General features: G+C 37.2%; 1 protein-coding gene across 2 annotated transcripts in view; it reads left to right on the top strand.

Moving 5' to 3' along the window:
- The window catches only part of LOC150099998 (phospholipid-transporting ATPase ABCA3-like), a 728,766-nt gene that overhangs the window by 577,006 nt on the left and 126,118 nt on the right, over positions 1-25,642 (top strand). For both annotated transcript variants that reach the window (XM_090402469.1, XM_090402468.1), the window contains one exon: positions 21,568-21,792. In XM_090402469.1, the coding sequence (XP_090258595.1) occupies positions 21,568-21,792 (225 nt within the window). The remainder of the gene's footprint in view (positions 1-21,567; positions 21,793-25,642) is intronic.

The following is a 25,642-nucleotide window of genomic DNA, read 5'->3' as shown; positions in this document are numbered from 1 at the left end:
TTTGAAAAAGATTCAAAGATGAATAAGAAGAAAAAGAAATGGCTCACGTTAAGCATGGATAGGTCAGAGGTCTAGAATGTCAAATATGAGGAATGGTTGAAAAGATACAGTTTACAGAGTTTAGTGGAAAGAAGGAAGGAGGGTGATATGATAAAGACCAAGTTAGTAAGGGGTTGTTATAAGATTAATGTTGGAGAGGTTTTACAGCAAATGGGGGGAGATCAGGGGAGAACCCGAAGTCATCCCTGGAAGCTGTATAATTAGGGTGTGAACTGGGGAGTGAGAAGCAGGTTTTTTTTACAAGGAGAGTTGTGAATGATTGGAATGCCTTGCCCAAGAGGGTGGTGTCTGCAGAGAATTTGAGTGTGTTTAAGGTGCGATATGATAATCCTTTCTTTTAGTGTTGCACGGTGATCAGCATTCATTTTAGAAATTATGGACTTTACAACCGTGTTATAAATAACTCTTAATTTCCTGACATTTCGATCTTCATATTAAGATCATCATCTGCAGTATATACAAATACACAAGCTGAGTTACATTACATACAGAAAGCTAGAGAAATACTGAAAAAAAAAAAAAAATTACAAATTAATTATTTAGAAACTACATCAAGCTGAATTTTATTTATGATAACATGAGCAAACATTCTTTCTTATAGATAGTTTTCTTTCGGTAATAATAATGTCCTATTTTTAGCATTACAATTGTTATTTTTGATTTAAGATCCTGGACGTTGTTTTTGCGATCTGATCCCATGACCTCTGGACACTAGACACCTTCCTTAGCCCCTAAACAAACAACACAAACACATACACTTCACAATTGAAATTGAAAAACAGAACACACTTCCATTTCTAGATACGCTTGTCACACTTCTTCCTTCTGGCAGTTTTTCCTTCACTGTGTACCGGAAGTCGACACATACTGGCCAATATATACACAAAAACTGCTACCACCAACCAACACAAAAACTAGGTGGCATTAATACTCTAAAAAAACAGGGTTTCGAAGATCTGCTCCAGTGAACATGCACCGAAAGATGAATTTGAAGTTATCAGCAATACTTTTCTGTTACAAATCTGAAAGCACACCCCAACTCAACATCACCAGAGTTAAAGATTGGTACTATCAACTTAAGAAGCCTGAATGGCAAAGAAATGGAGCTAGCTGAAGAATTAGATAAGTACCAATCTTTAACTACTAGAGGGCACCATCAGGACTGTTAGGAGAACAATAGCTTCATCTCTTCCGTAGGCACTACAACACAGAAACTGGGAATGAAGAGATGAAGCTATTGTTCTCCTAACAGTCCTGATGGTGCCCTCTAGTGGGCTAAGTAGGTGTTCTTGGCTGTTGGGCTGAAGGTCTGCAGATGTAGGCCTCCCAAATTTGGGGCAGTCGCATACAACCAAATTTGTTGAGGTTTGGAGAATTTCTTAGGGCTGAGGCTGATTCCATAAAGAGTCTTTCAAATTTGTATTTGCTACGGTGTATCACTGTAGCTTTCTTCCACCGTATTCTGTGGCGTGTATCCAGAGCATGGTCCGCAAGCCCAGAATGACTGTATTTGTGAAAACGTGAAATCATCCACGGAGATACAATCGCACGGAAGGCCCGCCAATACGGTAAATTGAAATTGAAGCTGTCTAGACAATTAAATCGTCTAGCGTTCCTGAAACGCTACCGGGATAATAAAGTAATCCCGAACTGTGTAAAATTTAAGCACCGGTTTGTGTCACAAAAAGCTCTCCGAATATATAGCTGCGCTAGGTACGCGTTGCTACGCGAACAAATCACCGCCACGCAGTCGCTCTTAGCGGACATTAATGAAGCTATTCGTGCCGTCGAAGATGCGCTTTCGCGCACTTTGAACCATGAACTTTGGTCGATTTTACATGACGTCTCATGTACCGCTGCCGAAAAAGAATTTAAAAAAATACGAGGCCGACAGATGAAAAAGTTCGAAAAATTAAAAAAGAACTCTACCGTCTTTCCAAAACCTGCTACCAACACGGTAATCAACCTTTCTTCAGTCACCCTGAAGCACTCAACGCACTGTCACGTGGACACAACTTCGGCATTGCTCCCAATAAAATACCTAGTGAGGATATTATGATCCAGATCGAGCGTGGAATCCGCCACCTTCCACATCAAGTCGCCAACAGTGTAAGACTGGATGTAGCCTGTGTCCTTTCCAACGCAAGACCACCAAACACCAACGTGTCAAACAAGGAATATAAAGCTCTACAGGAAATGAAGAATAATAAAGAATTAGTTATCACCAAAGCGGATAAGGGAAATGCAACTGTAGTACTTAACCAAAAGGACTACACAGGTAAGCTGAATGCTCTTCTATTAGATCGGGCCACTTACCTCCCTATCAATTACAAACTCACCAACTCTCAAATTAGAAAACTTCACAGGCTCCTTAAGAGAGTCACTTCTTGGCCTGTAGAAGTTACCAACAGATTAAAGCCGTTTAACTCTATACCCCCCCCCCCCCCGTATTTACGGACTCCCAAAAATACACAAAGAAAATGTGCCATTACGTCCCATAGTGGATGGCATTGATTCCCCCACATACAAATTAGCTAAACAGTTGGCCAAAGAGCTCACACACTATACTGGCAACACACCATCACACATAAAAAACTCAGCCCATTTCAAAGCCAGCATAGAAAATCTTACACTCCAATATACTGACATAATGGTCAGCTTTGATGTGTCCTCTTTATTTACAAATGTCCCACTCAAGGAAACTTTAGAGCTAATCCAAGCTAAATTTTCTCCCGATATCTCAGCCTTATTTCAGTTCACAATGAACTCAGGCTATTTCGTTTGGCAGGGAAAATTCTACAAACAGATAGAGGGGACAGCCATTGGTTCACCACTCTCCCCACCCTTGGCCAATTTCTTTATGGATACCTTTGAAGAAAAAGCCTTAGCCTCTGCCCCACAAAAACACAAAAACCAACCATATGGCTTTGCTATGTTGATGATGTGTTCACTATTTGGCTACATGGCTCTGAAACACTTCTTAACACGCTTAAACAACCAACACCCCAGAATCAAATTCACTCTGGAAAAAGAGGAAAACAACAGCCTCCCTTTCCTAGACACACTAGTCACCCGCCAGCCTAATGGAGCCTTGGTTTTCTCAGTTTACAGAAAACCCACCCATACAGGCAGATACATTCACCAACAATCCCCCCCCCTCACAACAATATGGAGTAGTGAAAACACTATACAACAGGGCTAAACTAATCTGTTCAAACGCCTTGGCCCTAAACACTGAACTAAATCACATCCTCAACACTTTCTCAGCCAATGGCTACCCCCCCCCCAAAAAAAAATCCAAAAAATATTAGAACCTACAAACCACAGATCCCCTCCCCCCCCCACACACACACAACAAGGATTACTCTAAATCCATCACCATTCCCTACATCCGAGGCACCTCGGAAAAGATTACCAAAATCTTAAAAAAACATGACCTGACCTACTGTTACAAACCTTGCAGAAAATTGGCATCCCTTATCCGCTCCACTAAAGACCAACCACTTCCCCTAGACTTACTGGTGTTTACCAGGTCCCTTGCAGTTGTAAACTGTCTTACTTTGGCCAAACAGGCAGGACAGCGAATATCAGAATTTTGGAACACAAGGACTACATCCGTTTTCACAAATACAGTCATTCTGGGCTTGCGGACCATGCTCTGGATACATGCCACAGAATACGGTGGAAGAAAGCTACAGTGATACACCGTAGCAAATACAAATTTGAAAGACTCTTTATGGAATCAGCCTCAGCCCTAAGAAATTCTCCAAACCTCAACAAATTTGGTTGTATGTGACTGCCCCAAATTTGGGAGGCCTACATCTGCAGACCTTCAGCCCAACGGCCAAGAACACCTACTTAGCCCACTAGATGGCACCATCAGGACTGTTAGGAGAACAATAGCTTCATCTCTTCATTCCCAGTTTCTGTGTTGTAGTACCTACGTGCACGTAACTTTTTTGTAAGTTCCTTTAGAAAATGGCAACGTGACGTTGCCGAAATATCAGAATATATTTATTAAAGTTTAATGTAATTTATATCCTTAACTACGTTGTTCTATTCCTTAAGTGTTTTAATAATAACACCATGTTCCAACATAAAAATGTGCACAAATTCACATGGAGAGAAGAGGCAAGGAATAACAAAAGTCTCATTGGCTATGTTATTGTTGATAGTGATGTTTTCTCTCTGTTGCAGGACACCAGAGTGTACAGAGGATTTGAAATTGGAAGTGATCACTATTTAGTCTTGAGCAGGATAAAATTGAATTTCATATTGAAAAGAATAACATGTAAGAAAGTTTTTTAAAGTGGATAAAAGTTGAGCAGCTCTCAGATGTGAACTCTAGACTAAAATACACAAAGATTATTGAAAAAAAAAAAAAAAATCAAAGAACAGGAACCAAACCTTGGAAATTCAGTGGCAAGCCTTGAAGAAAAACCCTGATTGATTCAGCCAGAGAGGCATGTTGTGAGGTTGTCTGCAAGGATAGAAAAATCAGAACTCCATGGTGGACACAGGAAGTTAAAGAGGCAGTGAACGAAAAGAAGAAAGCATATCAAAAGTTCCTGGCAAATAAGTCAGCTTGTGCTCTTAGAGAATACGGAGACAAATGTAAGAAAGCAAAACACTGTGTAAAACTAGCTAAACAAAAGTCATGGGACGACGTTGGCAAAAACGTAGAAAATAAATATCAAGAAACTGGTAAGATATTCTGGAGGATGTTGAAGAAGCTTAGAAATGGAGGAAAGAGTGCTGTAAAAGGAGTTAGAGATGATAAAGGTGACATGAAAACAGGAGAAAAAAGGTATCGTTGAAGTATGGGGTAATTACTTCAAAAAATTGATAAATGAAACAAGCAGTGATAGCACAGTGGTAAAAAAAAAACACTCAACAGGCATACAGTCAGAAATACATATCCAAAATTGAAGTAGAAAAAGCCATCAAAGAATTGAAATGTGGAAAGGCAGCAAAAGTAGATAATATTCGGCCAGTAATGCTGAAGTATGGTAGTATAAAAGTCTTACAGTGGCTGCACTGCATAGTTCAGAAAGCCTGGACAGAGGGAAGAATTCCTGATGATTGAAGTAGAGCTCTCATAGTACCCATATATAAAAAGGGAAATAAAACTGAATGTGAGAATTAGAGGTATTTCTGAGTGTTCCTGGTAAGATATATGCAAGTATACTTGAGAAGCGGTTGAGAAGAATTGTGAAAGAAAAGCTTGATGAAGAACAAGCTGGATTCAGGCCAAATAGAGGCTGTCAGGATCAGATCTTCACTTTACGACAAATAGTTGAGAAAGCATGGGAATATAACAAAGGTCTGTATTTAAGTTTTGTCGATTTGGAAAAGGCATATGATAAGGTGCCAAGAAAGAAGCTATTCAATACGCTGCAGTTATATGGTGTCAATTTAGCATTATATCAAGCAATGCTTAGTCTTTATTTAGCTGTAAGTCAGCAGTTAGAATTGAAAGAAGTACAAGAAGATCATTTAATGTTAAATCTGGTGTCAGACAAGGATGTATATTATCCCCTCTGTTATTCATTATCTATATGGATCACATTATGAAGGAAAGTGGTATTAAATCTGATATCAAAATTGGAGGTGTTAATCTCAAGCGCTTTGCTTTATGCAGATGATGTTATACTTCTAAATAAATCCTCTACAAGTCTGCAAGATTTCCTGACTAAATTTAATAACTGTTGTAATAGATACGGTATGAAGGTCAGCATTAAAAAGACAAAGACAATGAAAATAGGTAGAATTATTGAAAATGTTAACTGCGTTGTGAATGGGGAACCTGTGGAACAAGTAAAACATTTCAGCTACTTAGGCACGATTTTTACTGAAGATGGTAAATTAAATATGGAAATAGACAACAAAATCAACAAAGCTGGTATGGTAGGCAGTCAATTGAATAAATTCATATGGAATAAGAGAGAAATTATTCAGAACACTAAATTAGCTGTATACAATACCGTATTCAAACCAGTTTTAACTTATGGATCTGAGAGCTGGGTGAGAAGTAAAACACTTGACTAGATACCACAAATATGAGAGTCCTGAGAAGGATTATAGGCGTGAACAGATGGCATCAATGGCAATATCATATTAAAAACGAGGATATTAGGAAAGAACTTGACATTGTCAGCATCCAGGAATGTTGATAATGTTGGATTCTTGACAAGTAACAAACTGATTTGGATGAAAATTGTAGATAGGAAGTTAGTAATATAAATTTTTCATATAGTACTATCATATCCTGTACACCCCCTTAAGGGTACATGTCAGGAATTTGATGACGATGAGCAATACTTTTCTAAAAAAAAAAATGGTTAGCCAAAACACTATTAACAAAATTCTCTACAAGACCTCAATAAAAAAAAAAAGATAAATCTGACTCAAGAAAACTATAACCATTCCGTACATTAAAGGGACATCAGATAAAATAAACAGAATACTACAAAAATACAACCTCAAAGCCACCTTTAAACCTCCCGTAAAATTAAAAAGCTTACTTAACTCATCCAAAGACCCACTTACTGAGCTAGTCCACCCTGGTGTATACTGCATTTATTGCTCCTGTAACATACCATATATAGGAGAAACAGGATGCAGTATGGTGAGGCTGGTCTTTCTGATCATGCCCTTGAACAACTTGCATCGAATTGAACATAGTATGAACGCAAATTTAAGGACGCCTGTGAGATTATTATCAACCACCCCAATCTGAACAATAATGATGGTCTTGAAATCCCAAACATATGGAAGGCACATATTCGACCCACGGAACCTTCCTCTCTAAAAGTGGCTATAAACAGGACTGTAGATAATCCAGGATCCTAAATCAAAAATAACAATTTTAATGCTAAAATTAGGACATCATTGTCCTATTTTTAGCATTACTGAAAGAAAACTATAAGAAAGAATGTTTGCTCATGTTATCATAAATAAAATTTAGCTTGATGTAGTTTCTGAATAATTAATTTGTAAATTTTTTTTTTTCACTAGAGGTCATGCCAGTATAATAACCTGTGATCAAATCATTGTTTCTCTACCTTACTGTATGTAATGTAACTTAGCTGTCCTGTATATTTGTATATACTCGAAATGGTGATCTTAATATGAAGATCGAAACATTGGGAAATTAAAAGAGTTATTTATAATACTGTTGTAAAGTCCATAATTTCTAAAATGAGTGCGTTATGATAAGCTATATGTATGACAAAAGGACTTCTTATTAGATGAGTCTTTTACTCTATTGGATCTTGGGATAATAATAATAATAATAATAATAATCACGCTATGAAGAAACAATATAGGTAAATACTTTTCTAGTTTTCTTTTCGTATCCTTTAAATTTAAAATTTTTCTTGCTAGCAAAGAATGAGTACCAGCACCTATGGTCCTCCCCCCCCCCCAAAAAAAAGCACTGGTCATTACCCATATCTTGCTTCCATAGGTAATAAACATGAATAATGCACATGCAAGCAAATCTAACAGATACTCATTGTACAAAACTTTGTTTCCTTATGTGATTTTTCTGTTTTTTCCTTAAAACTAATTGTCAGAGGTAAATAGTCATTCACAATTTAAGTAGGTTTATCAGTTGATTTTAGTTCAGTTTAATCTGTATTTGCCATCAGTTTTGCTTTAGTTATGCTAATTTTTAAACCGGTTTTTGATTCTTTATTTGGGCTGCTTCTTTGCTTTTTGGTAACAGAACAGACCATTCACAAAACATAAATAATTTAGATTTTATGTTAATTCCATAGTTTTCCAGTGAGACATTCCTAAAGCTTCTTCTAGTGTAGCAAGAAAAACAACTTAGATGATATCCTTTCTCCTTGTATCACTACTTTTAATGCTAAGTCCATTCTTTAATGTTCTAAACTTTATATTCACTACTAGGTGGGGGATTCTGCCACCCTGGCCCCTCCAGCACCCAACCCCCCCTGAGTTTTTTATTATTATTATTATTATTTTGGGTGACTCCAGGGAGTCCTACTCATCGAGGGAGGCCTTAAACATCATGATCACACAACTATATGACATTCTCACAGTATCTATCATACCTTGCCTTGAACTCACTTGCCGTCATAGCACCCACAACAGACTCTGGCAGCTTATTTCGCTCATTTACCACTCTAAAAGTAAACAACCCAGCTCTAACACCCCTGCTAACCACACTCTTGCCCACCTTCCGTAGGTGTCCCCTAGTTCTCCCACCACCAATCCTGATCTCAAAAATATCCCCTGAATTAATCCTATAGAATCCCTTTAGCAATTTGAATGTCTCAATCATATCTCCTCCTTTTCTGCCTATCAACTAGTTTCTGCAACCCACAAATCTTCAACCTGTTCTCATATGGTTCATTCCATAGACCTGCTATCATCTTAGTCACTCTCCTCTGGATCCTCTCCACCTCCTCCCCATCATGAAGGAACCGAGGTGACCAAATCTGGGTACAGTAGTCAAGATGAGGTCTTATCAAGGCTCGGCACAGAGGTACAATAACTTGCTTGTCTCTGCTCGTCAAGGTATTTTTCAACAACCAAGTGAGTTGATGAGCTGATTTAGCTACTTTTGCAATGTGCCCCCTAAACTTCATCTCCCTACCCACCAACACTCCCAAGTCCCTGACCTCATCAATCTCCTGGAGTACAGTTCCACCAATGTGGTATACTGCTGCTAATCTTTTCACCCCAAAATGCTGCATAACCTTACATTTTGTCACATTGAATTGACATCCATTCTCTTTAGCCCAGAACTCCAATCTATCCAAGTCATCCTGCAAGATTTTGACATCGTCTGCATTCACTATTCCCCTACCCAACTTTGCATCATCAGCGAACAAATGAACTGTTCCACTTAGATCCTTCCCTTTATCGTTAATGAACAGATTAAACAGTTCCGGACTGGTAGGCTGGTTCTCTTCGAATTCTGATGACTCAAATTTTGAAGACTCGACACTCGGGATAGTCCCCGAGTTTCAAAAAAAGTGACGTAAAAAGGCTTATAATTTTATATATATAGGGTAGATTGAGTTCTTATATGTAATTTTTAAAAATCTCATATACTTTAATTGGATTGCATGGTGTTTTAAATTGTTTATTATATTATTTCTGAGTGATGTAAAGAATCGGGCTTTTTTAAAATCTACAAACACCAAACATGCAGGTATTCATTTTATTTTCTGTTATTTTGTTAATAGTGTGGATATGATCATATTGTATGATTATATGATCTCTCCAAAGTCTGCTTATTCATATGGCTGTGCATCATCATCAAAAAATCTTGTGATTCTGTTTAGTATAATGAATATGAAACTTTTGTACAATAGTGATAGCAAAATTGATTGGCTATACTTACTGATATCATCTCTTTTATCCTTTTTATATAATGATAAAATCATTGATTTATTACAATTGCAGTGGAAATTTTTCTGTAATTAAAATATAACATATCTAGTATAACATTATGACATATTATAGTGTGATCTATTTTTTTGAGGACTTTTTATAATTCTATTATGATAGGTGGTTGTAGTTCTGCATCTGCTTCATCAAAATTCAGTAGAGGATCTGTCTCTGCCTGTGTACAGATTCCTATAATAATCACTGCAAATATTTTTTTTTCTCTGTACTATTTCTCTATACCTTGCTTATTTATCAGTTTTTGAGTCCATTTTTTAGCTTCTGTGTACTTCTTGATCATTTTCAGATTTTTTTTCCCTATTTTCTATTATGTGTTTTGAATTGTTTTTAAATTATATTTTCCTGGGGCTAAAAAATAAAGAAATTTCCTGGGACAAAAAAAAATATCCTGGGCTGCTGACAGTAACTCCAGATTGCTACAGGGTTCAATGAGCTTTTAAAGTGGAGACATTTAGGTTACATGAAGCATCCAATTCTCACTAAAGATGCTGTGACACATCCTCAGCCAGAAATCACCCAGAATATACACCTCTAGCTATTTGCCAAAAGAAAATGTATTCTAAAATGTTCGAACACCTTAAGTGCCTTTTTAATACAGCCTATTATATAGTTAAATTCAATAACCTGTTTATTGATCTCAAAAACTTGATAGCCCCTGCTAAATGAGAATGATATAGATGCAGGTCTAATAGACCAGTATCAGAATGACATGAAATTGTAAAGAATTTGTGTCGTTTATTACTGTTGTTAATAAACAAGAATCAGTTAAAGAAATCAAAGACTACAGAAGAGTGGGTCTTCTTTTATCTGCATCTACATATGTCTCAAATTAGGAGGAACTTTTTTTTATGAGACACATAAATAAAAATCTGAAACTGAAAGAGGCATTTGTTTCCATAATTTCTCTTCAAAACTCAACAGCTGCTGGGTATTTTGATTAGAGAAAGAGAGAAATGAATAAATCTTGGCATGGAAGACTGGTAATTGGTTATGGGCATTGGAACAAATGGAGCAGGAAACATGCAGGGAAAAAACAGTGGCTCATGGCAAAATTAACGAGAGATGTGTCAGACCTTATATCAACACACTGTATTGCACATAATTTGAATCTGGCTTTTCTACATTCTATTAGTGATGTACCCTTTGTTTCTGACATTGAAACAGTAGTAAAAAAAATTATATACCATTTATCAGAATTCACTAAAAAGACTGAAAGAATTGGGAAAAGTGACAAAAATCCTGAAGTTCAAGTTTCTGTATTCAGTAAGGTGGGTGCCTAATAGAGTGTGGGAATGCTGTGACTGCACTTATTAACAATTACTCTCTGCAGTAGTAATGCATTTGGAGGAAATAGGAAGTGGAAAAGCAGATGATGCAATATCAAAAGACTTATTAAAGAAAAAATGAAGACATTTGCTTGCAGAATCCCATTTTTTCTTAGATTTTTTTAATTTTATTCAAACAGCTGTCATTGATTTTTCAAAGGGGAAAACTTACTAATAAGTCAAACAAAATATCATGTGGACAGTACCTTGAATGCCCTGAAAGAGATGTAAGAAGCTCCACAACCTTATGAGAGAAAACGTTTTAGATAACTTAAATAATCTAGATGTATTATAGTGTATTCAGATAAATGTATGCAGAGAGCTATTCGAATGTTGAATGAAAAAAAAAAACTAACAGATGAAGGAATAATGTATTTGATACATTTATCTGGCCTGAAGATGTGGAAAATTTTGGGCAAGCATTTTAGGAAATATTATTATCATTATTATTATTTGATGCCTCCAGGGAGTCCCAGGACTCATCATGGGAGGAAACCTGCTCTACAACTCCATCTCACCATTCAATCATCAACTGACCTCAACTACACCAACACCATCTACCACCAACCACCACTTGTATTTCCACAGACAATCGCAAACATCCATGCCCATGGCAGGATTTGAACCTGCAGTCTTTTGGCTGGAGAGCGGATACGCTCTCCACTTGGCCAACCAGGCCGCCACAAAATATTTCCTAAAAATATTTTAGGAAATATTTTGATAATAATAAAGAGACACTTTCTAAAAATTTGGCAAAAGAATGGCACAAGTTCAATGTTTAAGGGAAACATTTAAACATACAAGGCCTTTTTAAAGAACAATGAATAATAATAACTGCTTGAAATTGTAGCCATTATAGCAGCCAAGTACATCATGTGAATGAGATTTTAGTCAAATCAATCTAATAAAAGAGAAGTTGAGTTCATCAATGAATACCTCCAACCTTAATGACTTATTGATGATATGTATGAATGGTCCTCGCAGGATTTTGTTCCAGATAAATCAATTGATAAGTGGTATTTTGCAACCAAGAAAAGACACGCTGGAGGCCATATGAAGCCTTATGTAAATAAGCTGTGTTGTGGCATATCTTATAAATGCACATTAAAAGAAAGGATATTTTTGTATAATTACGTGTAATGTATAGTAAGAAATAAAGAATTGATTGCTTTGGTTTGTCATTGATCATAACATTTAGTTATAAATTATAACTAAAATTTCACGATATAATTATATCGTGAAATTTTACTTGCCCTTTAATACCTTGGGTGAGTAAAAAAAAAAAATTTTTTTTTCTGTTAGTAGATTTAAATTTTATTTCTGGAGCTCTGCCCTACCTATCAAGAAAATAATACAACTTGTGTACCTAGTGTCCTAGAAGGAATACAGTATGATGATATCTTGGACATTTTTCCTGATGAAAAAAAAATGGAGACTGGTCATCCTCAGTTAGCAAAAAGGGAAAAAAAAATCCAAGGTCTATGAAAACAAAACTGCTCAACAATGGAGGGCAGATGATACCATCAGAAAGAAATAATGAAAACATTACTACATTGGAATTGTTGTGGATTCTGTCTAAACATCGATGACATCAAGGCACTCTTGCAAAAGTATAAAAAAAAAAAAAAATTCTTCTGTCTGCAGGAAACATATCTAAAGTGAGAAATGACCAACATAGCAAAATACTACCATCAGGAGAAACTACCACACCACAGGGGTGTAGGTGGCCCCAAGGATGGCCTTGTGGGTAGCCACACCCTACCAGCAAGTCTCATTCAATATGAACATAGAATTAGCTGTGTGACTCTCAGTCAGAACTCTAGTAACTGTAAATGTTGAGCATATGCTTGACAACTACAATCACTGCTTCCTAAATACAGGAAGCAACATTCTCTTCCATATACCTATCCCAAACATTCACATTGACTGAATTATCTGCTCATCCTCCTGTTTCCCACTCTCCAAGTGAAAAAAAACTGACAAAAATTTATTTGGGAGTGATCACTTGCCTTTGATATCCACTTTCCTACATGGGCAATCATGCACTCCATCATGGATATTACAATGGAAAATTGAGCAAGCTGAATGGCACACCTTCTCGTTATTAGCAGAATTTGATTCTGCAATGGTCAGTTTTTCTTTTATCAACAATGCAGCGAACCATGTGACAGTATATTACACAAGCTTTCATGACTACAACTCATAAAACATGTAATTGGTTTCTGTGTTTCTCTGAATCATGATAGAATGATGATTGCACAGCAGCCAAAGAAACCCAGAAGAAAGCTTGGGGTACTTTTCAAAGATTCGAAAATCCTCTACTACAACAAACCTCATTGCTTTCATATGTGCCCAAGCTTGAGTAAGACACATCCGACATCAAAACAAAAAGAAATCCTGAATCCAATATACATCCATCATAGGAAGAGCAATTAATGCTAACCTGTGAAAGATCTGGAAAATGAAGAGTGCTCTATCCTTGAACATAATGGTTGCACAGGTGCTGATCGAACAGCAATCACTAACACACTTGGGAAAATTTTTACAAAAACATCAGCAATATCTTCCTGTCACCCCCACCTTGAGTTCTTTACTCAAAAAACAAAGCAGAAAAACAACAAATTTAATTTGCTTTGAATAGCTGTGAAGAATGCAACAGTCCAGTCACAAGAGAAGAAATGAAATCTGCTTTGCTTAAATGTCATCCAAGTGCTGCTGGATGACATTTAAGCCAGACAATATCCATTACAAGATGGTAAACCATCTATTCTAACACCATTGTCCATGGATCAGCTGTTGCACCTTTTCAACAGAATTTTCTAGGAGTGCGTATTTCTGGATTTCTGCAAAAGGCAATTATAATTACCTTTATTAAGCCAGGGAAGGATCCAAAATCCCCAAAAGAACTACTGCTCAACTGCTCTGACCATCTGCTTGTGCAAGACTTTGGAAAAATTGTTAAATCTTGTTTTTTATAGTTTCTGGAGAGAAACATTGATTTTTTCTTTTCAGAAGACAATGTGGCTTCCAAAAATATCATTCTACTGCTGATCATATAGTTCCACTAGAGGAGTGACTTTCCAAACAGGAGTATCTGGTTTTGGTATTCTATGATGTGGAAAAATCATACAACACTGCTTGGAGATTTAGGACAGCGAAAGATTTGCACAATTTTGGTGTTAGAGGGAATCATCCTCTTTTTATCAAGAACTTCTTGTCTAATTGAATCTTCCAAGTCTGAGTGGGAAGCACTCAGACTTGGAATTCCACACCATATAATCAAAAGGGGGGGTTCCCACAAGGTTAAGTGTCATGCTTTTTGCTACCAAAGTGAACTCAATAACAGAACAACTTTCTCCAACAGTAATGTTCTCTACAATGACTTCATCTTCCCTTTCATGAAATAAGAGGGGTCATAGAAAATAAGGGTCAAAACTGTATAACTGAGAGGAGACCTCCACATAGCCGCTAAAGGAATGCGTAGAACCGACCATGGCTTCTGAACTAATGTCCAATCCTCACCTTCTCATGGTGCACCCTGTTGGGTATCTACCTGGATACTGAACGAATGAGGATGGGCTGGCTATTTGGAATTTAGCTGACCAAATTGTATTCTTATTGGTTAAACCAAAATACAAAATTATGGTACAACATGACAAAATTTCATGCTGGATGGGGCGTTGCCGGGTTAAACAAGCCCCCCCCCCCACCCCATGGTTTTCGCTAGGGAACCAGGGCGAACAGCGAAAAGTTAGAGAAAGCAACTAACACAATGAAAAAGGAAAAGTTGGTCCTAGTTGGGGATCTAAATAGTAGAGTAGGAAATGATTGTCAGACGTACAAAAATATTTTGGGAAAATTTGGATAAAAGAGCAAAGCTAATAATAATGGCAAATATCTGTTGGGTTTCAGCTCAGGACATGGACTGGTTATTACCAACACCATGTTCCAACATAAAAACGTGCACGAATTCACATGGAGAGAAGAGGCAAGGAATAAGAAAAGTCTCATTGACTATGTTATTGTTGATAGTGATGTTTTCTCCCTGGTGCAGGACACCAGTGTACAGAGGATTTGAAATTGGAAGTGATCACTATGTAGTCTTGAGCAGGATAAAATTGAATTTCATATTGACAAGAATAACAAGTAAGAAAGTTTTAAAGCGGATAAAAGTTGAGCAGCTCTCAGATGTGAACTGTAGACTAAAATACACAAAGATTATTGAAAAAAAACGAAAGAGTTTGAGAACAGGAACCAAACCTTGGAGATTCACTGGCAAACTCTGATGAAAACATTGATTGATTCTGCCAGAGAGGCATGTGGTGAGGTTGTGTGCAAGGATAAAAAAATCAGAACTCCCTGGTGGACACAGGAAGTTAAAGAGGCAGTGAAGGAAAAGAAGAAAGCATATCAAAAGTTCCTGGCAAATAAGTCAGCTTGTGCTCTTAGAGAATACAGAGACAAATGTAAGACAGCTAAACACTTCATAAAACTAGCTAAACAAAAGTCATGGGAGGAATTTGGCACGAACATTGAAAATAAATACCAAGAAGGTGGGAAAATATTCTGGAAGTTGTTGAAAAAGCTTCAGAATGGAGGAAAGAGTACTGTAAAAGGAGTTAGAGATGATAAAGGTGACATGAAAACAGGAGAAAAAGATATCCTTGAAGTGTGGAGTAATTACTTTGAAAAACTGCTAAATGAAACAAGCAGTGATGACAACACAGTGGTAAAAAAACACTAACCAGGCATGCAGTCAGGAATACATATCCATACTTGAAGTAGAAAAAGCCATCAAAGGCTTGAAATGTGGAAAGGCAGCTGGAGTAGATGATATTCGACCAGAAATGCTGAAGTATAGTGGTATAAGAGTCTTACAGTAGCTGCACTGCATAGTTCAGAATGCCTGGAGAGAGGGACGAATTCCTGATGATTGATGCAGAGCTCTCATAGTACCCATATATAAAAAGGGAAATAAAACTGAATGTGAGAATTACAGAGGTATTTCCCTACTGAGTGTTCCTGGCAAGATCTATGCAAGTGTACTTGAGAAACGGTTGAGAAGAATTGTGGAAGAAAAGCTTGGTGAAGAACAAGCTGGATTCAGGCCAAACAGAGGCTGTAAGGATCAGATCTTCACTTTACGACAAATAGTCGAGAAAGCATGGGAATATAACAAAGATCTGTATTTAAGTTTTGTCGATCTGGAAAAGGCATATGACAAGATTGTAAGTCAGCAGTTAGAATTGAAGGAAGTACAGGAAGATGGTTTAATGTTAATTCTGGTGTGAGACAAGGATGTATATTATCCCCTCTGTTATTCATTATCTATATGGATCACATTATGAAGGAAAGTGGTATTAAACATGACGTCAAAATTGGAGATGTTAATATTAGCTCTTTATGTGGATGATGTTATACTTCTAAATAAATCTGCTGCTAGTCTGCAAGATTCACTGACTAAATTGAATAACTGTTGTAATAGATATGGTATGAAAGTCAGCAATAAAAAGACAATGACAATGAAAATAGGCAGAATCATTGAAAATGGCAACTGTGTTGTGAATGGAGAACCTGTGAAACAAGTGCCTCCATAGCACAATTGGAAGAACAACGGTACATTGCACACTTCGATTGGAATATTCCTAAGTTCGATTCTTGTCGCAACGGGAGGAATCTTTATCTGGATGATTTCAATCTATGGATAGTTAGCCGATGTCACACGGAGGTAGCATGGTTTTTCTCCCGGAAACTCGGGTTTTTCATCCTGCATACAGACAAATCGGCCCTTCAGAACACATAATTTACAGGCAAAAAATACTAGTTGTGGTGGTGGAGGTGGGCAGTAGATGGCATTGATGGAGATGTTTTGTAGATGTTCGGTGTAGTGGTTGAGATAGTTGTAGGTGTCCTCCCACGATGAGTCTTTGGACTCCTTGGAGGTGTCAGGAATAATAATAATAAAGTAAAACATTTCAACTACTTAGTCACGATTTTTAGTGAAGATGGTAAATTAAATATAGAAATACACAACAGAATCAACAAAGCTGGTATGGTAGGAAGTCAATTGAATAAATTCATATGGAGTAAAAGAGTCACTAAATTAGCTGTATACAAGACAGTGTTTAACCAGTTTTAACTTATGGATCTGAGAGCTGGATCAGAAGTAAAACACTTGACCAAAGACTTGTGACCACAGATATGAGAGTCCTGAGAAAGATTAGAGGCATGAACAGATGGGTTCAATGGCAATATCATATTAAAAACAAAGATATTAGGAAAGAACTTGACATTGTCAGCATCCAGGAATGCATTAGCAGAGCTAATCTCTGGTGGTCACTTAAAGAGAATGGGGGAGGAAAGATTAGTAAAACAGGCATTCTCTGCCTGGTTGGTAGGAAATCGATCCAGAGGAAGACTTAGATATAGGTGGATTGATACGGTAAAAAGTGCCTTAGATGATAGAAATATAAGATCTGATAATGTTGGAGTCTTGACAAGTAACAGACTGATTTGGAGGAAAATTGTAGATGGAAGTTAGTAATGATGTAAATTTTTCATGTAGTACTGTCATATCCTGTACACCCCTTGAGGGTACATGGCAGGAATTTGATGATGATGATAGAAAATCAGATGCGGCGGGTCGATCAACTCGATCATCTTTCAAAATGGATGCTTGCAAAGCATAATGGGTTCACATTTTCACAGCAGAAGATAGCTTGTGTTCTCATTTGCTGCAGACGTAGTCTTCATCTTAACCCAGGACATTGAGACAGTCATTAATCCCAGTTGCATCTGAAGCCAAGTTATTGAGACTCATATTTGGCAACAAACTCATCTTCCTCCCTCTCGTACATCAGTTATGAGACAAGTGCCATGAACATTCTACACGCATTATCTTCCACCTACTTGAGTAGTGACAGATACTTTTCTTTGTTTGTACAGTGCATTGATAACATCAAAAGTTGATTATGGGTTCAAAGCCTTTGGTTTTGCCAGGGAGAGAATACTCTGCAATGGCTAGACCATCAGAATTGCAACTCGAGTATTATGCACATTACCTGTTCCTATAGTCTATATAGGAAGGCAAATGGACCACATTTGTTGCCTTGAGATCTGCAACTGTTTCTCTTAAGAAAACTAAAATTCCTGCTAGAAAATAGTTGGCCAACTATGTTCCTTCCACAATGGGAGAATCTTTATAACTCTAGGCAGACTAGAATAAAACCCTCTGGTTTGTGAATAAAGCTCTCCTACAAACTCTAGAGATTACAGTAGATAACATAGTCCATATGCCACTAAATACACTTCCACTTCGGAAGTCATACATATATGCAGCTTCTTTTTCAGTAAGCTAAAATATTTCCATCCCCTTCCTGTTGTCTCTACCATCAGCTCTTTGAAACTCATAGAATACAATACTATAATATTGTGCCTGTCTACATGGATGGTTCAAAATTGGAGGAGCTGGTGGGATCTTCTGCCATCTTTCCAGACAGCATTATATCTGTACACATCCCACTAGAATGTATCAACTTTGCAGTTAAGCTGTATGTGATAGAGCTTGCATTAAAATACATTAGAATGAATTGCTACTAAAGATGCATAATATATTCATACTCGCAAACTTCTCTTCAGGCAGTAGCAAGTCTAGAGCTACAAATACATTCAGTACTCTCTCGATTCCAACACCTCTTTCAATTATGGAAACTACACTTAGTAGCTTCCATAACTGAAAGAGGAGGTGTTGGAATTACCGAACTGCATAAATCTTTGATCTATCAGTAAATCATTTACAGCTTTCAGCATATACAAATCACATGTATAACATGCATGTTTGAAATGTCCCCCTCCTTGCCTTAATACATGCCTGAAGTCTGTGAGGTCATATTTCAATGGTGGCAAGCACAACATCCAACAGAAATGCTGCCACTGCTTGCTCTAAATCCACCTTCAGGCTGGCAGTGCTTCAGGCCTTCATATCAGTGAGAAAAGTTTGTGACTCATTCACAGCAGGTGTTCGGATGAGTTGGATGGAAGCAATAATAGACCAAGGAAAGGAGTAAAAATTCTGGAAGTCATCCCAATTGGCTCCTTTGTGGTGCCAGAGTATGCAAGGTTGGGGTGGGGCGGTTGGAGGAGGAGCATTCTGTGAGAAAGGAGACGTATGAGATTGTGGTCTGAGTTACCGAGAGGAGAGGTGGCCTCTACATTGTATCTGGAAGGAGAACTGGTCAAAAAGAGAGTGTTTGGAGAGAAGAGAGTTAGATGTGATTGGATAGATGTAAGATTTGTATTAGGTCATTACTTATAGCAAAGACTTCTGTTTCTTATCCTACTTGGTTAGTGGTGTTGAAGTAGGGGAGCCACTTGGAATTGTGGATGTTGAGATCACCCAGGAAGATAACCTTATTATTTGGATAGCTGGATTGTAGGTGGTTAAGTTTCAGGGAAAGGAAGGAAGAGATCTGAGCAGTTATTATTGTTTGGAGACCAGTAAATGCAACAAATAAAGGTTACTAAATGAGGCGAGGAAACCTTGAGCCAGAGAAGCTCGAAAGCAAGAGATTCTACATTAACCATTTTCTGGCAGGCTATGTCAGATTTGACAAAGGCAGAGATGCCACCCTTATTGTGAAACGAATCATGAGTTGTGTATACTACTGTCCACTGGAGGTGGACAGTAGTATATGTAGCTGTGATCTGGGTTTCTGTAAAAAATAAGATGTCTGGTTTTGGAAGACTGTGAATAATAGTAAACATCATGTATGTTTGTGTTAATGCCAGGGATGTAAAGTGGATATGAAAGTGAGTTTTTAGTGAAGAGATTTTGATATGGTTTGTATGTTGTGGCTGATTGTGATGTGACTTATGATGGGATTAGTGTATGAGGAAGATTTGCTTTTGTTGCAGTGTCACTGTTATTGTTTGTGAGAGTTTTCATAGGTTTGATCATAAGTTTCATTAGATGGATGGATAGTGGGAACATGCAGTAAGAGAAGAGACTCTTGGATGCGACTTCCATATAGAGAGAAACCAGTCTGTATCATGACTTGGCCTCGACAGCTCCTCCCACATGCTACTACTACTCAGACTCCCTCTCCAGGCATAACCAGGCAGAGAATCTGCAGGAGATTATGTACCAGTTGATCAGGAAGCCTCCTGACTTAATATTGACAGGTTCTATCAGTAACTAGTGGCTCACCTTTGGCCTGACTGTTTTAACTGCTGTACCTTTGAAATGGAGGAGTTTTGGGGTCTCTAAGTATGTTTGTCATGGTCTTGAAGGTTATCACTCATGCTGCATGGAGAAGAGAGGGGAGAGAGGTGAAACCAGAATCCCTGCTCTGGAAACCAGACATTGCATTTGCCAGTTCTGACCTCCAGTAAGCTGGTAGTGATATTTCACCAGGCAATGACGAACATCTACATCCTGGTGTCTAGTTTGCATTTCTTCCAACTAAAAAAAAGTATCCTTTTGTAGCGAGAATACCTGCTGGTTTCACCAGAGCCTCTTTTGTGGAAACAGGCCACACCACTGGAAGGCAGGGTTGACTTGACAGGGTAAGGTTGTATATTGCACATCCCTGCCCGTTAGTGTCCCAATGGACCCAATACCAAATCCATTTAAACATAATTCATTATGCAAGTAGAAATTCTTCAGAAACACTCCATATATCAACATGCTGTGCACCATTTTTTCCATGCTTCTCATTGAATCATTAGCAGTTGTAGCTCTCTGTTTAAGTTCATTTACATGGGCAAAAGCTCACAGTCATAACTCCTTTTTCTGTCTTAATAACTCTTTCATACCATACTTATCTCCTTTCAATTTATTTATTCTAACTAAAATAATCATATCTGTTCTACCTGCTTGCATATGTTACAAATTTTCACTCCTAAAGCATTTTCCCCCCTTTGTCTAGCACATTCCTAATTATAGAAAACTACATATTACTATAGTCTTTTTTCACCCTTTTCTATTACTAGTTGTTTAATAGAGACATGCTCATTAGACATACTATATATTTTTAATAACGGCTTCACACATGTAAGAGAAAATTAAATATAATTTATTCCTCCTGTATATTTTGCTCAAGATTCCATGAGCTTCCTTCAGGGAGAAGACAAAAAAGCTGGTAATACCTTGGTACTACTTTCATGTTATCTATATCGCGATCTCTCGCCTCTTTCACACCTCTGTCATTTCCATATGCTATCATTTCAGATCACATTTGCATTCTTTCTCACCCATGTCACTACTTGCCATGTCTGCTCATTTGATCTTTCATAGCATACACTTCTGAAAGATTCTCTTATTGTCCTCTCCTAAATCTGAAAGTTATTAGTATTTTTGCTCTTCCTTTGATGATTTTTACTTGCACATAACAATGCTGCAGCAACTACCTGTCTCCTCCCTCCCCCAGTTGTTTAGCTGTACATGCTGTTAGCAATAGTAATTGCATTGTTGAAGTGATATGAGATTAAACACATTTAGCAAAGGGTTCCATGATTATATTGTTCATAATGTGCACTAAAAGTTTTACAGATTTATGAAGTGTGTGGTTTTATTACACATAGTTTGTAGCATATGAGAGATATAAATATATGTGTGCATGTCCAAAATGCTATGTAAAATATCAAGTTGTTGATCACAAACCGAAACGTATTTTATATTACATTTTACTAATCATGTCTTATGAAGCATTGCTTCTGAATTAATACTTTATTTGTTTAGGTATGACTATATCTATTGTATTCTCAGCGCTAGCATCATTGCAAGGTTCAGAGTTTGAAACATCACTTTCATTTGCACGATTGCTTCCCAACTTTGCCATAACCTGGGGAATTAGCAACTTGTTTAATATGACCTTTTCTAATCTGTGTGATACTGTGAAACCTAATGTACTGAAGCAGTTTTGTCCATTTCCTAGTTATCATCCTCTTCTGAAATGTTGCAAAGGTGAGTAGACAACTTCCTTGTCAGTATGGTTAAAATAATTAACCAAACTGTCATATAAAATAATGATTAAAATCTATATTCTTAAGAAACAAATAAGTTTTGAAAGCAAATGTCAATTCTCATCACATGTTAGAAGAATATGAAAACACTTACATAGTTATTTGATGTTTATTATCAGATAACCATGAGATTTTCAGATTTTTTAGTATAATCCTCAAGAGATCATTCTGTTTAGTCATACCATATTTACTCAAATATAACTCGCACTTTTTCCTCCAAAATTAAAATTAAAAAAATCGTGGCACGAGATACATGCAGGGATTTTCAGAAGCTAAAGTTTTTCAGGCAAAAACTAAATTGATGTTTATAATTAAATCCTCACTATTCTTATAATTTATAATTGCTTGCATTATTTATAAAATGAATACATTTAAATGCTAATTATCAGTGTTATTTACAATAATGGCCACTTATCTTCATCATTCAATATATTTGAATCTTTTAATAATAATGCTTCTGTAATTAAATTATTTTTGGTGTAATCATGTCCCAAGCTCTCAAAATCCAGTAGCACAACAGTTCTAATGATGATCTCTTAATCCACCCCTGTGCAAGCTAAGAGCAAGTAGAAGTCTATGTTCTCACTCCCACATTTCCTCTACTGGTCGCTTCCATCTCTATGCATATGATCGTTGAGGTGTTAACAAAAAATTGCGCAACTCGACAACAAAAGCAAGCTGATGGTTGTTGATTTGAAATGTTATTTTCTATTCAACCGAATTCTAAAATAATCTGAAACTGCCATAACAACATTCACTATCTATTTCTTAAAGTTTCACTCTTTTTCATGTGCAAACTATATAAGAAACTTTTCAATTTCTTTTTTTGTAAAGTAAATTCAGGGGATCCAAGGTATACGCAAAGGTGAGTTATATTTGAGTAAATATGGTACATGATGATTCCACTAACACACAGAAGGAAAAAAGATTTCTAAATTATTTTTTTTTTTTTAAAAAGTTATCTCAAATAAATCGGTAACAAACTAAAATCTTACATTAAACTACCTTGGATATATGAGATGTCAAAAATTTACGAATCCACTATCCTCTCCTATTTACTGAGTAATGCATAGTTTAAATTGTCCTTCTTGCTGACAACTTTCAAAACTATTGGCAAAATCACTCTCCCTCCTTTCAGTCATTCCTACCCCTTTATTATGAAGCATTCAGTTACAAAATTCTATCAAAAAGCTTCATCTCCAAAAAATTCAGAAATCATGATTAGCTCTGATATTGCATTTCTTTTTGTTAATCCTGTTAATTGTTTGACTTATTCAAATTCACTGATTCATATTGAAAGAACACAAGAAATACGTGGTCTTATTAATTACACCTGTATGGAGTCAAAAGACTCAACTTGTGAGGCTCTCATGTTGTCACATAAGACAACATGAGAGCTTGTGAAACTGCTTTAAATCATTCACTATTTCTGCAGTCACTGCCTTCTCAGACATGCATTCCATTTTCACACTTTGTGCAAAGACCCTGCTTCTTACTCCATTACTCACATCCTCCTTATGTAATTCCTCTTGTTCTACCCCTGCTTCTCTTCATTCTGTAAAAAATACCTTTCATATTTAACTAGTGACAATCTTACCAGTTAAATTGTGTTCTCAATCCAATTTGTCCTCATAACCAACAGTCCAGAGACTTGGAATGTTGAATGTGACCTTGGTTTATCTTCTTTGGGTCCTATCCTGTATATTATCATCCCTTTGAAAATCAGGTGACTGGATCAAGGCCTTATACAGTGAAATCATAACTTCTTTACTTTTTCAGATAAAGATTCTTCTCATCATTGGCATTATCCTTTGTGATATCTTCACAGCTTAGCAATATGACCCCTAATCTTCAGATCTCTCTTCTCCTTTGAAATTGCCCCCCCCCCCTTCAAGTATACTCTACAACCTATCCTTGCCTATAACTAGCATTTCACTCATACAATCTATTCAGATCTGCATTGCTCCTCACAGCTCTCTAACTTTGCATCATTTGCAAACTGCATATATCTAGTAAAACGTCTCACATTATACATCATTAATATACAAGTTAATTGTCCCAAAACAGCCCCTGTGGCATACCACTAATGACCTTTCCACTTCTGGGAAATGTCACTCCTTCATACATAATGTGTTGATGGTATCTGACAACCAGTCATATGTCAACTCACTAGTCTATTATGTAATCCTATCTATTTCAATTTAGTTACCGCCTTGTGTGGCAATCTCTCATAGACCTTTGCAAAATCTAAATATGCTGCTGCATGTGCATCATTCTTGTCCAGTGCATTCTTATTGTAGTTGTATATTCTTATTGTATATAAGTACACTGCTTAGAAAGAAGTCAACAGACACCCTAGGGAAAGGTGCATCATGCCATGTAACAAGTCGCATATTTGTGGCTGGAATAACTTGGATGAATATGATGCTCCCAAGTCAGTGCAACTGTGTCCAGTTGAAATGGCTTAGAGAAGGGAACTGACAGAGTTTGAAAGAGACATTGTGATAGGATGCCATATATGCAGGCCTATTTGTTCAGCAAATTGTTGTCAAATCGAGCCATCCCAGGTCAACAATCAGTGATACCATGCTGAGATGGAAGCACAGTGAGTCAACTGCAAGTACTATCTGCACTGAACAACCCACCACACTCACCAAACATGTGAGCATGGAGTGCTTCAAAAGATAATTTGTAAATACTGCCATTTATTGGCCAACACATTGAATGCAGCGTTCCAGGCATTGACTGAAACACAAATCCTCACAAAAATATTCAGAACTGAGGCTCACAACATAGATTTCTGTAGTAGGACCACAATATGCAAACCCCGCATTACCCAAGCTGATATGCAGCTTCATTTTCAGTGCTGCAGATTTGTATAGTGAGACGTGAAAGCTTGGAAGGTACAACTTACACTACCGCTGCACACTATACCGAGCAGATGGAAAGGTGCGGCAGATTCCCAGTGAACTCTCAGCAGAGTGCGTAACCCCAACTATTAAATTTGGAGGTGGTAGCATGATAGTATGGTCCTGTTTTTTCTTGGTTTGGACTCAGACCTCTGTGGTGCCTCAAACATTGAACTCCAAGAGGTATCTGAACATTTGTGACAATGCAGTGCTTCCTACTTTGTGGAGTGTCTACATAACTGAGTAGAAGCATTGCATTGTCTTTCAGCAAGACAATGCACTTGTCATAAAGTTGCTACTGTAACTGTATATTTTGTAGATGGACATGAACATCACCACACTCAACTGGTCTCCACAGAGTCCTGATCTCAACCCAGTTGAACATCTGTTGGATGAACTGGAGTATCGAGTGAGGTTAAGGGACATCTTCCCCACAGCAGTCCAGGACCTCATTACGTGCCTAAAGGAAGAATGCTCTAAAATTCCCATTGATTGCTATTGTACACTTGTGGAAAGTGCACCTTGCAGGATTGCTGCAGTCATCACAGTGAAAGGAGGTCATACATCTTATTAAGGTGGGCACCATGGCTGTTTGTTCCTAACTCTATGGTGTACATTGATTTCTTTCCAAACAGTAAGTTTTAAAAGAGGTAAACCGTGAGTAGACATATTGGTACACAATAAATAATGGAAAAAACTCACGTAGAAAGATTATTTATTAGTATTATTTTTGCCTGTGTGTCACAGGCATCCTCAGTACATTAAGCTCAAAATTAAACACTAACTGACAATTCCAAAAAGTGCCACCTAAGTAGCTGGTGTAAGATAACTAAAAAGGTCAATAACTTTCCTATAAAAATTAATACAATAAAAAGTTAGGAA

This window comes from Typopeltis vanoorti, chromosome 13 (genome assembly GCF_054136105.1).
Source record: "Typopeltis vanoorti isolate ZY-2024b chromosome 13, IOZ_Tvanoo_1.0, whole genome shotgun sequence".
Lineage (NCBI taxonomy): Eukaryota > Metazoa > Arthropoda > Arachnida > Uropygi > Thelyphonidae > Typopeltis > Typopeltis vanoorti.
Note: the sequence above shows the minus strand (reverse complement) of the source record. Positions and strands in the feature narration are given on the sequence as shown.